Source organism: Castor canadensis, chromosome 4, assembly GCF_047511655.1.
Source record: "Castor canadensis chromosome 4, mCasCan1.hap1v2, whole genome shotgun sequence".
NCBI lineage: Eukaryota > Metazoa > Chordata > Mammalia > Rodentia > Castoridae > Castor > Castor canadensis.
In genome coordinates this window covers 146,732,421-146,745,895 of record NC_133389.1, presented here as the reverse complement: position 1 = coordinate 146,745,895, position 13,475 = coordinate 146,732,421, and the positions used below count along the sequence as shown (strand labels likewise).

General features: G+C 35.5%; 1 protein-coding gene across 5 annotated transcripts in view; it reads left to right on the top strand.

Moving 5' to 3' along the window:
- Hecw2 (HECT, C2 and WW domain containing E3 ubiquitin protein ligase 2) overlaps positions 1-13,475 on the top strand; it is a 366,611-nt gene that overhangs the window by 307,492 nt on the left and 45,644 nt on the right. For all 5 annotated transcript variants that reach the window (XM_074071319.1, XM_074071318.1, XM_020167497.2 and 2 more), the window contains 2 exons: positions 7,194-7,277; positions 10,564-10,673. In XM_074071319.1, coding sequence (XP_073927420.1) covers positions 7,194-7,277; positions 10,564-10,673 — 194 coding nt within the window. The remainder of the gene's footprint in view (positions 1-7,193; positions 7,278-10,563; positions 10,674-13,475) is intronic.

The following is a 13,475-nucleotide window of genomic DNA, read 5'->3' as shown; positions in this document are numbered from 1 at the left end:
AATTTCATAGAACATATATTTAGAATTGAATGATAGCACCTAAAACTTTATCCCAACAGACAAGTCATTACATTTCCACTAGGATGACATAAAGATATAAAACCTATTTTTTTATATAATAATTTATATCTTTGTGTATTCCAATGTGTCATTTTCTTTTTCTTTATTGTTGTGCTTGGTGGGGACACATTGTGGTATTTACACATGTTCTTGCAATATATCAAATATATCATACTTAGTGTGACCAGCGTCAAATAATATCACTGCATTTATTTTAGGTCTATAATCCACACATGAGGGAGAACATGCGATTTTTGGCCTTCTAAGCCTGACTAACTTCACTTAAGATGATGTTCTCCAGTTCCATCCATTTACCTGCGACTGACAAAATTTCTTTATTCTTTGTGGCTGAGTAAAATTCCAGTGTATATAAATACCACATTCTCTTAATCCATTTGTCAGTATGGCTGTTTCCATAGCTGAGCTACTGTGAATAGTACTGCAATAAACATGGCTGTGTAGGTGCCTTTGTAGTAACCTGTGTCACATTCCTTCAGGTATACCCCTAGGAGTGGTATTGCTGGATTGTATGGCAGATCTATTTTTAGTTCTTTAAGGAGCCTCCATATGGTTTGCCACAGTGATTGTACTAGCTTACATTTCCACCAGCAGTGTATGAGGGTTCTTTTCCCCCCACATCCTCACCAAATATATTGTTGGTGGTGTTCTTGATGCTAGCTGTTCTAACAGGAGTAAGGTGAAATCTTGGTGCACTTTTGATTTGCATTTCCTTTATGGCCAGGGATGGTGAGCATTTTTTCATGTGTTTTTTTAGCCATTTGGACTTCTTCCTTTGACAAGACTGTTCAGTCCATTTCTTCATTGGGTCATTGATTTTTTGGGAGTTTTGTGTTTTAAGGTCCCTGTATATTCTGGTTATCAACCCCTTGTCAGATGTATAGCTAGCAAAGATTTTTCTCCCATTCTGTGGCCTCTTCAATTTAGAGATCATTTCTTTTGTTGTGCAGAAGCTTTTTAATTTCCTGTAGTCCCATTTATCACTTTTCTCTTAATGCTGATCCACTTGAGTTCTACTGAGGAAATCATTGCCTATGCCTATTGCTTCCAGTCTACCATGTCATTTTAGATCTCAGGAAGTGATAGCATCCACAATTATTTTGATAGCTTAGCTAAATTTCTCCAACATGTAGTATTATTTTGAGTGTTGAGATGAAGTTTTAAACAATGTTCTCAACTCTAAAAATTACACTGGGATTTTGATTGAGATTGTATTTTACATAAAAGTTAATTTTGATATAATTTAAATATTTACAATTTTCCATTTTTGTTTTATAACTATAATGTATTTCAATGTATGTAACCCTTATATTTATTATAATAAAATTTTCTTGTCTTTATATAGAACTAAATTTTTCTGCCTAGGCTTTCCTAAAGTATTTTATGTTTTTGTTTCTGTTGTGGACAAACTTTTTAAAAATCTTATAAATTGTAACTGCCAAAATATAAACTGCTAGTCTCAATTCTTGAATATATTTTCAATTGATAGTTGCTATAAAGTATAGAACAAAATATTATAATTCATAAAAAATATGTAATTAGCTATACATTCCAGTGTATGCTAGATATTAACTCTTCAGAATGATGGACTGAGGGTCCAAGTTGGTAGAATGCCTTAGAAAGATATATTCTAACTAGATGCTTTTGTGCATAATTAAATTCCTTTAATAGAGTCCAAAATGGTTTTGCTCTACAGTAGTCCTCTCTTCTCCTCAGGGGATAAGTTCTAAGACCCATAGTGAGTGCCTGAAACCACACAGAGAACTGAACCCCATATGTATATATGTACATATATACCTACCTGTGATAAAGTTTAATTTATAAATGGGAAGAGCAAGAAATTAACAAGAATAACATAATAAAATAGAGTAGTTATAATAATAATAAAATGTAATGATACTTATTTAAAACATGAATTTTTATTTCTGGAAATTTCCACTACTGTTTTTGGACAGTGTTTGACCACAGGTAACTGAAACCAGGAAGAGTGAAACCATGGATGGAGGGTGAGGAGGTGATGTAGAATCATGCTCTATTGACAATCATAGCTTCCATTACCTACTGATTATGAGAGGTATAAACCCTTAATGTGGATTATCTCTTTGATACAGCATTGTTTCAGTTTCACAGAGAGACCAGTGTCTTATCTACTGTACATTTTAGCAGTATGCAACAAGTATCTGTGGAATGAACAAATGACATGATTAAAATGGTCTCCAACACCAGGAACAGAAAAAAAGAGTATCACCAGAATTCTGACTTGGCTCATAAATCATTAGGCCTATCAAATAATATACTCAATAGTTCAAATTTTTTGAGGGCTTATAATAAACGCCAGGCTAAAAATTTTATTTTCATTCTAATTATGCTATTTTAAGATGAGGAAACAAGCAAAGCGAGTTAAGTAATTCTTAGTTCTTAGGCAGGAGATGATTTATATCCATTTATGACAAATTTTGCCCCAAACATGTGGCTAATTCATGTCACTTCTGTATATCCTTAAGAATCATTCCACAACTAAGCTTTGTAATAGGATGCAGAGAGACTAAATTTTCTACTGCTTGGTTCTGTCTGTGGAGTCAGTACCCAGTGACTGATAGTGACCATGAATGGCTCATGCTAATTTTCCTTTCTTGACTTTATACCATTAGGGAAGTCCAGAGTACTTCTCTAAAGCCACCCTCCAGCATAAGTATTTGCAGACATGTTACTGAGCTGTGTGTGCAGGTCTCCATATGTGCAGAGTCTGCAATCCGGGGAGATTTGCAGCATTGCTGCGGTTTCTGATCACATGCCCTTCTTTAACTTCACCAAAATGCTGGTTGGATTCAGTGAGAATATTTTCTGTGGGAATTCCAAGCTTGAGACCTTGCTCACTGTCCTCAAATGATCTCCTGCCAGAGTTGATCTTCTGGGGGTGGTTCTGTGCACTGGAGGAAGTGGTTACAAAGGCCTAAGTGTTTTGCATCTGAGAGCTAGCACTAGCTGGGACTTTTGCTTGAAGTTGTCACTGTGCGGTGTAGCATTTTGTTTTAGCAATGTAATCTTTTTTCACAAGAGATTGTCCCTTTACCTGTCTTTGCACTTCCCACAGTGGATTCTGGTTTGGTAAATAATCTGATGTCAGCTTTCTGATTCTTGTTTTGTTTCCCTGCCACAGCAAAATAAATAAATAAATGAAATAAAATAAAATAATGGCAAGATTGTTTATTCCAGATTCAGAGTGAATTGTTGGAGCCAAATCTGTTATTTTGGCATTAACTGATTTTGTGCTTGGCTTGTGTTCTACTAAGCACTCATTGTGGGTGAGCATGGTGCTAGGTCCTCTGAGGCAGAGAGATGGAGGAGGAAGGGATTGCTCTTAAGAAAGTCACATTTTAAAATGAATTTCTAACCTCATTGTAAACCACCAAGATTGAATAGAATTTCTTCATGCCAGATTCCTTAACTCTATGCATTAGCACAATAAATTGGAATAAATATGTTAAGGTAATAGTCAGACATTCCTCAAATCACAATCATGTCTTTACTAACATTTCTCAAATTAGTATGTCAATCCCAAACACTGAGTAGACTTATAGAAATTTATAGGAATCAAGCCTGTTATTTTACATTCACAAAGGAAAAGAAGTATTGCACATCTATCAGTTGATTTTATTGCACATCTATCACTTTTATTTTAAAGAAACTTTAAAATTTATAAACACAAAATGTATAAACTTCATATGTTTGCAGTTTTCATAAATTATTTTTTCTGAAAACCATTTTTTCTGTTTGAAAACCACTGCAAAGCTTTAGTTCTTAGAATAAGCTATGACAGCTTTTATGCATTATTTAGCACAAATGTATAATTTACTTTTTTTTTTTCCAATTCTAGAGTTTGAACTCAGGGCTTTTGTGCTTGCTAAGTAAGTGCTCTACCACTTGAGCCACTCCCCGCCCCCAACCCTGCTCTTCTTTGCTTTAGTTATTTTTCCGATAAGGTCTTGAACTTTGGCCCAGAGCTGGTCTTAGCCCGTGATCCTCCTACCTCTGCCTTCCTCATAGCTGGGAATTATGGGTGTGCACCACAATTTACGTTTTAAATCCATCTCTTCTATTTTCTCCTTAGCCCATGGCAGTTTACATGACTCAGCCTCACTTGATTGTTTTCATGATGCAAATTAATACTGCAGCAGAAAAGTTTTGTCCTTTTTGGAAAGAGAAGTAACCATACCTGAGTGGCAAACAGGGACCACTGTTATCCTAAGTAGCATAATGGCCCTATGACCTCACCAGCACTTTAAAAGTCTGCCTTGGAACTGCAGACATGAGACCCGAAGGCACACAGTGGTATTTAACCACAAATATCATCTATATTACCCAAAACATGCTTCAATCATTTTAGCTATTTTGATCCCCAAAGTGAAAACACAGTATTTTTAAAGTCTTGTAGGACTCGAGATGTGTCTACAGAATTCTAGTAGACAAGGACACTGGTTTGAGAAGCATTGGTCTATAAAATATTGGGCCAACATTTGATAACCAAGGAGCAGTTTTTCATTCTCAAGAAGGAGGTGACATTTCTGAGAATGTCTGCTGTCTTCTCTTCCTCAGCCTTGATCTGCTTTCTTGACCATCAATAAATTAATGTCTTCTTTGTTTCTACATGAAAGGAATGTCTAGACCAGGTGCATATTAATGTCTAAACAGAGTTCAGCTAAGTGAACAGAACAAGTTACACAGTCTTACATGGTATTGGATTTGCTTTTGACTTTCTCTCTTCCACTGCACCATAAGCTCCTTGACAAAGTAACTTTGTCTTACTCCCTATTGAATTCCCAGAGTGTGGGACTGTGTCTAGCACATAGTTAGTGCTCAGGAAATGTTTGTTGAAATAATTAATGAATATTAGTATAAGAAAGTACTTAGTGGTGTGATGGACATCACATGACATGTTTCAGTATTTGGTCCTGGAAGCATGTGACCTATAGTTTGTCATTGTGACAAATTAGCTGGCCTGGTAGAAAATTAGTCTCAATCCACTTCTGGTATGTTCTCATCAGAAAAATCATAACACTTGCCTTCACTGCTTAGCAATTAACATTTGGATGAAAAATTTCCTAGTTGGCATACTCTTCTGGTGCCTCCCCTTCCCTTTCCTCGCCCTATCATCCTTGTGACTCAGATGAGCCATGATACCTTTCTTATTCACAGGAAATCTATAGGCCACAGTCCAGAACGTGGTATCTTTACCATCTTTCAACCCATTCTGTATAGTTCTAGTTAAGGAAGTCGGAGAGTTCTCAGATTGTTTGATTTTTGGTTTTGGTCTATTTACCTGGCTTCACTGCAATAGACTAAGAAGATAACCTGCATATTTGTCAGAGATAACTTTTTATTTTTCAGATCAAAGCATGTTGTTACAGACCCTTATACAAGAACTTCTTTGGTTAGGTAATTGTTCATTTTTTCTCCAAGATAATTACTTTCCAATTTAGCTTTTTTAAGTCAATGTTTAGGAAAAAAAAATTCACCAGATAATGGACCTTGGTTTCTATCATATGCTTGAGTCCTGTGATCCTGACACTTGTGGGCAAATGTCCTTCTTGGTTTCAGCCTTCAAGCAGAAATAAGTTATCAGGGACTGGCTGACTGAGCCCTTTTTCACATACATGGCCACCACTCACTTCTTCATAGTCTTTTTTAAAAACAGTGGTTAGCTACTGGCTGCAAAGGACTGAAAAGAAAATTTGGCAAAATAATGATTAGATGCTTCTTATACTAATATACTATGTAAAATGGATGTAGGCAGAAGAAACCAAGGACTGAACCCTGTGTCCCACACCATGGCTGAGGGTAAATCAGTGCCTATGTATTAGGGAATTCTTCATCTGATCAACTAAACCTTGCCTTCCACCTCATCTCCTTCAAGTCTAAACAATCTTAAGAGAATCCGAAGTTTGGAAATCTAAAATGCAGTGGAACTTTATGAAAATACCAAAATTAACAAAAAGACGCTCTGCAGATGAGAACTATATGTAAATAAATACTTAGATAGTGATATTTCATCAGATAGTGATATTGTAGTACAGTAATTAGAATATATTGTCCTAAGTACTCAGAGGAAAATTTTGTTGGCCTCTGTGTTCGTCAATTGTAATGGTTTCAGTACCATAGTTTATGTTTCTGTTTATTTTTTCATCTCATATAGTATACAAAATGCAATGTGCTTTGAAGTAGAATGAGGTAGAAATGGGATAAACAACTAGGAAAAATTGTATTAAAGTTGTATTCATATAACAAGTTGAAAATAGTAACATGAAGATGACTCATAAAACAAAAAGAAAAAAACTGGTGTTATAACATATACCTGTAATAAAATAATGCTAGAACTAACTCACAATATTGAGTTTGATGCATATAGATATACATACATTTTCACAGGTTTTCACACAATTCATTTCGTCAGCAGTAGTAACTAAGAATGTGTCTGGTGTTCATTTATTTTTTAAAAAGCCATATGCTTTTATATTGGAGTTACAATACATTCATGCTATCTACTATGAGCAAGTCACATGTAACTTAAAGTTATGTCCTCTGGAAAATAAATGAGTATTCCTAAATTGTCCTTTTCTGGGACATCAATGAGTGAACCTGAATGGTTGCTTTTCAGAAGAGTAGGGGATCAGAGTAAAGCTGTTGCTTAGAGTCAGACTTATAGTTGGCTTTAACTCAAAGCAGAGATTGGTTTTATTGGTACTACTGCCTATAGTAGTACTTAGGGAGCAAAATGTTCAAAGCAATAAAATAATTTCCTCCAATGTTAGAACTAGGAGATAATCATACAACGTCCTTCGTGTTTTGTTTTGTTGCAGTACTGGGGATCAAACCAAGGGCCTTGTGTGTGCTAGGCAAGTGATTTACCTCTGAGCTACATCCCTAGCCCACAAGGTCCTTCTTGAAGGCAAGGACCACATCTCTCAGGGATGTGTATTCCGAGGCTATCACAGCATAGCTTCCACATAATAGGTATCAAGAAAAGCTGTGGCCATTATTTTTAAAAGTGTGCTTGTGCACTGAGTTATGTCCCAAAAGCTCACCACATATATTTTGAGCTTTGTTTGTCTGAACAGGGAGAAGATCCAATTTATCCGAACTGAAGGGACTCCCGGATTGGTGCGCCTTTCAAGTGATGCAGACCTTGTTATGTTGCTGAGGTATGTAGCATGAGTAGTTAATGTGGGAAGTCTCCTGTCATCCAATGGCATTTTAGAAAACAGTATGTCAATATTTATAGCCTTAAAATGTCTCCTTTATCCTTAAAGACTTGAGGAAATACTCACATTGAAGATTTAGGATGCTGCTTTAGTGGTAAGTCATTTCAGATTGCATTGCATTTGTTATCACTGAGATCTATTTAATTTTGTTTTTTTCTGCTGGCAAAGGACATGGTATTGGAGAAGGGAAAGGTTGTAGAGACAAGTGAATAAAATGTCCCATTCACAGAATGGTACCCAAATAAGGTAACACAGCTTACCCCTTGAGTGTAGAACAGAGGTCATAGTTATATATTCCTTCAAGTTTTTTCTTAAACCATGCTTTGTCTCACTTTGCTGATTCAAGATATTATTTATTTAGCTTGTGGTTTTGAGAGTTTAGGTTTGGGAAATCAGATCAGAAAGTTGAAATTTGGTCCCTGGTATTCATTGCCAATTTGATAGCCCTTCATGGAACTGACCAATTGTATTTTCTTTCATGATGGTTAGATTGGCTTTGGTTTTAAATTTTAGAGTAGGTTAGAATGGAAACTGTCAAGCTTTCAAAAGACTTTCTCGGGTTTAATATTATGCTTCAAATGCAGGCAAACCAGGGGAAAAGAATGTTTTGCTTTACCCAGCGGCCTGGGCACCCACCACCAAGACCTCTATAGAATTAAAGGGAGTGTCATGCAGAGCCCCTCAGGCAATGTTTTATTTATCCCTGAGTGCTAACAGCCTCATTCATGTTTTTCATGCTGATCTTGACCATTTCCTATCCTCCACTCAAGAGTTATATTTGTTGTCATATTTCTGACTGCCCACTTGTTTGTTGCCAAAAATTTATCTCCCTTTCTGGTGTAGTTATGGCATAATTCAAAAGGATGTAATCACTTTCTTTAGATGCCTCTTCTCACCTAACTTCTGAACAAGACCTATGGGAGGGGGATGATGGAGTGGCTCAAGTGCTGGAGACCCTGAGTTCAAACCCTAGTATAGCCAAAAAAAGACCTATCGGGGGTGTCACTTTTACTCTTGGGGATGGCTCCTCTACTGTGGTGTACTGAGCTAGGTCCAAAAGCAGCATGGTCAGGAAGACTATTGTTCTACCAATATACTACACTATATGATAGTTTTACCAAATTTTGGTTGGTGATAAAATAGATTTTGTTATAAAGTTCTGGGTAGGGTATGACTCTTTTGTTTCATTCTAGAAAGCTAAAGGTTTTTTTTTTCATTTAAATTAAGAATTCTGCTTTTGGAATTAGTAAAAAATAGTTATTATAAAACAAAAGTAATGATTATCTTTCCCCTGTCCTTAATTAAATAATCTTTAGATGGTATGTATTAAATATTTTGTTATACTGCATTTGTACTTTGTTAAATACTACAATTTGCATGAATTTCTATATGTGAAAGTGGTTGAATTAAAAAAATTTATACTCTTGTATAAAAAGCAAAGGCCACATTGTCCCCTGTTTGGGAAAATAAGCATGTTTTCTGAAACTGGTGAGCCTCTGGAGAAGTGTGAGAAATTCACTCATATATAATAGTTCTATAATTATTACATATAAATGATATTATTCAATTCTAGACCTTTATTTCATTCGAGTGACCAAATGTCTTTGTCATTTTAATGATAGCACACAATGATACAATGTATTACATGTACCTGCATAAAATTTTATTTTAATAAATAAAATTTAATGATTATTAAAATTTTATTTTAATAAATAAAATTTAATGATTATTAAAATTTTTGGTGTGTTATTCACATCCCAAGTTCTTTATTCTTTGTATCACTTTGAAGTTTAAGTCATTTCAGGCAGTGAGTATAAACTCAAGCAGTATACCTGTTGCATACATAGTGGAAGATACTGTGTATCTTTCTGTATTTTGTTTATTTCTTAAAATTGAAAATCACTCCTGGTACAAATGAACTTGACTGTCAGAAAGCCACAATGTAAAGTAGGTATAGCTCTAGGATATTATTCAATTGAAAGTAAATCCATGTAAAGGTATTATCCAATATCGCTATTATACAATGCAAGAATTGGGCTGGGGTTGTAGCTCAGTGGTGAGCACTTGCTTACATGCACAGCATTTTTGATCCTCAGCCTTATTAAGTAAGTAAATCACAATAATTTTTAAATAACCTTATTGCATTTGTTGGTGATTATTCTATTTCCTATACTCTTTCAATAACTCAAGTCATGTAAAAATGCACCTGTATTAGAGCTTGTGTAGGTAAAGACTGATATATCTTTATACAATGAAAGATACAACATATAAAGGCATAAGTAAAGGTAACACACTGGAAGAATAAAATAGCACAGAAAAAAAAGGAGACAATGAACAGATGAAGAATTCCCTGTAATTATTTTTTTAAAAAAGAAGGCCTAAGAGAAAAATGGATAAAGGATATGAAAAGGCATTTCACAAAAATTGAAGCATGCATGGCCAATAAACTCATGGGAAGATGTTGGTAATCAGGATATGCAATTTCATATGATGTGATACCTTTCACAGTACTGTTTATAAAACCTCAAAGAATCTAATGATACCAAATGAGACAGGAACTCTCATATTGTCTGGGCTTGGTGGGATTGTACTTTCTGCTTCTTTGGAGTACAAATTGACAATATTTTATACAACTAAAAACGCATATGCATTTTGAGTGAGCAACTCTGCTTTTAAGAATATATCATATTTAAGATAAGAAACTCTTTTACATATAAATACATACTTAAATGTACATATTATATATATATATATATATATATATATATATATATATATAGTGATACACAGAGTATGTCCATTGCACTACTAGTGATAAGAAGCACTTATCACTAGAAAAAAAGTAAGTATTTGTCAAAAGAGATTTAGATAAATAAAATGATATGTTCATACAATAGCTTTTTATACAATAAAAAGAATAAGCTATTCCACAGAGATATCAGGACTACAATAATGTTGTTGAATGAGAAAAAAATCTCAAGAATGATATATACTTACTGAGCATTTATGTGTCTTTTAACAATGCTCAAGGCAAACTTACATATTATTTACCTGTATATGTTGCAAATTATAAAACCATGGAAGGAAGATACCTGATTCTGGAGAACCAAAGAGAACTCTGATGGAATGGGTCAGAGTGAAAGATCGACTCTCCTACTCACTGTGGAAACAAGGCTTCTCCTACCTGTTGGCTGAAATATGTGTTTTGTTTCTTGTCTTTCTCTAGTTTGTTTGAAGAAGAGATAATGTCATATGTGCCTCCACATGCCTTACTCCACCCCAGCTACTGTCAGTCCCCACGGGGCTCCCCCGTGTCATCTCCTCAGAACTCTCCAGGTAAGTCTACCTTCTGCTCACAATGCATTCTCTGAGGAGTTGACCCTGAAATTAGACATTCTTTCCTCCATAAAGGACAGGGACTCTTTGAATACATCTTTAGTGTTAGCACAGATACACATTGTATGGTATTTACTCTCTCTTAAAAATGGCTATTTCCATGGGAATTCATTTAGACAAAAAAATAACAAATGGGAAGATAAATGTTAGTAGTATTACATACTCATATATTTACTTTTCATTATGTTATATAGTGCCTAATATATCTTGCAAAATGTTAGGGTGCAAAATACTGTGTAAGCCTTTTTTATCTAATAAGTTCTAGTGAGGAGACAGATTGATAAAAAGAAAGTCTCTATTCTCAAGAAATAATATACAATTTAAATTATTGAAATGTAATGGACTTGGATATTTTCCCTGCATTATTTACTAACTGAATTAAATAGGAAAAAACAAAACAAAGATGAGTGGGCAGATAGAACATGTTGACATATAAACTAAAATTTGTTAAGTTTGAACTCTGAAAGAGGTAGATGTGAGTTAAGTAGTGACATGAATAAATGGTAGAAAATAAAGCTTAGAAATGAGTTTTTTAAAGGTAGGTATCAAGATGTTGACAGAGCATCAACTGTTTATCCTTATTATAGGCAATGGATTGTTCACCAGTTAACAGCTATCTGAATTTTAAACTTTATCAATAGAAATCTAAACTTCAAATGTGTCACTAAAAGCTGCTGTATGTTCTTTAGTATGTAACATCTGCCCTCAACACATTGTTGTGATAAGGAGCTGCAGCTCAACTGAATATCACAAACAGGAAAAGGTTTATTAATCTGCTTATGTAGCACAGATTTATTGAGCATCCAACTATGATCCAAGCTCTGAATTAGACCTGGTTGTAAAAAGATGAATAATACAGTCACTGCCTTTGAAAGATTCATAATGGGGCTGTGAGTCAGTGTGATTCTGAAAAGTTAGTCCTGTAATGGAGAGGTGTACGGGAACACAGATATGGGAACAATTATTCTGTTGGTCGGGGGGGTGGGGTGGAGGTGAGGTATTTGGGGGAGATGAACAGGTAGGAAGTGGTGCCTTGAAGGATAATGAATAGTAATTTACCATATGAACCAAAGAAAGAAGGACATTCTAGTAAAAAAAAAAAAAAAAAGATAGCATGATCTAAGCCACAGGAGCGTGAAAGTAGTTTAAGACAAATGAATAGATATAAGTGAAGGCGAGTTTCCAAGGCTCGGGTTAGAGAGGCAGACCAGGCCCAGTTAGACATTGAAGCTTTATTTTGGAGTCCATGTGAAGCCTCTATAACTCTACAAACAGAAGAGTACCAGTAACACACTGTTTATGAAGACTGGTTTGGTGGCAATGAGGAGGATGTTTAGAATTTGAGAGACTAGAGTCAAAAATCCATTTGGGAAGCTGGTGCATTAGCCCAGTGGCATGAAAAAAAAGCTGGACTGGGATAGCAGTGGAGAAGGAGAGAAGGCAATGAATTAAAGAGCTATGAAGGATGTGGAGCTATCAGGACTTTGAGCCCAGGTAAGGAAGAGTCAAGGTAGATTCAAAGGTTCTCACTATTTGCATTACCAGAAAGATGTTAGCACCACAACAGAGAAAAGATTGAACTGAAGAAGATGTGAAATGATTTTGATTTTGGATATGTGTCATTGAGAAATCTTTGTGTTGTCGGTTTGAGACAATTGGGAAAAACAGTAATGGAGGGCAGGAGAGGTTGGCAACTAGGAATCCAGTGTTCTGGCAGCAACTGAAGCCCAGAGTGTAGACTAGAGGAATTAGGGAAGACCAATTGTGAAAAAAAGAGAAAATAGAGGATGATGGCATAAGAAATCCCAATATTTAAGGGATGGGCTGAGGTAGAGGAGTGAGTAGAGAAGGGGAGGCAGCAGATTTTGGAATAGAATTAGGAATGTCTTTACCGAGGATTCAGTTTTCAAGGACGTAGGGTTAACAAAGTCAAATGCTAAAAGGTTTTAGGAAGAATTAGGTAGGAAGAGAAGCCAATAGATTTGAAATTAATGAAGTTGTCTATTACCTTTGCCATAGCAGGTCTATGAACTAATAGGTCATAAACTGGGTTGTGACCAGTTACAGAATGGTACAGGGTGTAAAAGAGAAGCTGGGAGACCCATCCTCCCTGAGAAAAATATGTGCTCTTGACGACTGGCTGAACATTCTTTGAGACTGTGAAAACATTGAAATGGTGACTAAGTTCAATTCTTCATGGAGGATCACAAACGTACATGAGTAATCCTTGGTGGTAATAAAATGCATTCTGGAAATTTAGAGTTAAACATTTTACAACATGTGTAATTCAAATATATCTAAATTGCTAGCAGTGTGTGTGGTGGTTTTAATTTTCAGGAAGAATTGGCTGCATATTTTTGACCTACTCAGTTTCAGTGGGCTTTGTTTGATCTTGAGAATGGGAAGTACTGCCTGGTATCAATGGCAGTAACTGTAACTAATTCCACACCATAGAAGGGCAAGACGTCCTAGCCTCATTTCCCCTGTGGAGGAATCTTCTGTTTCTTTGAATAAAATACCTTTTTCTTCAACTGGTTTTCCTAAAGGTTTTGTATAAGCAATATTTCAGGCAGATTTTTTAAAGTGGTCTGTTCCTTTTACTTGTGACTAGGATTTCTCCCTTGGTGTGAAAATGGTATTGTGAAAATTGTGACAATAATAAATTTTAATGATCTTCTGTAAGAATGCCTAGGAACCTGCTAATCCCTCCACACCTTCCCTCATTCCATGCACATTTACAGG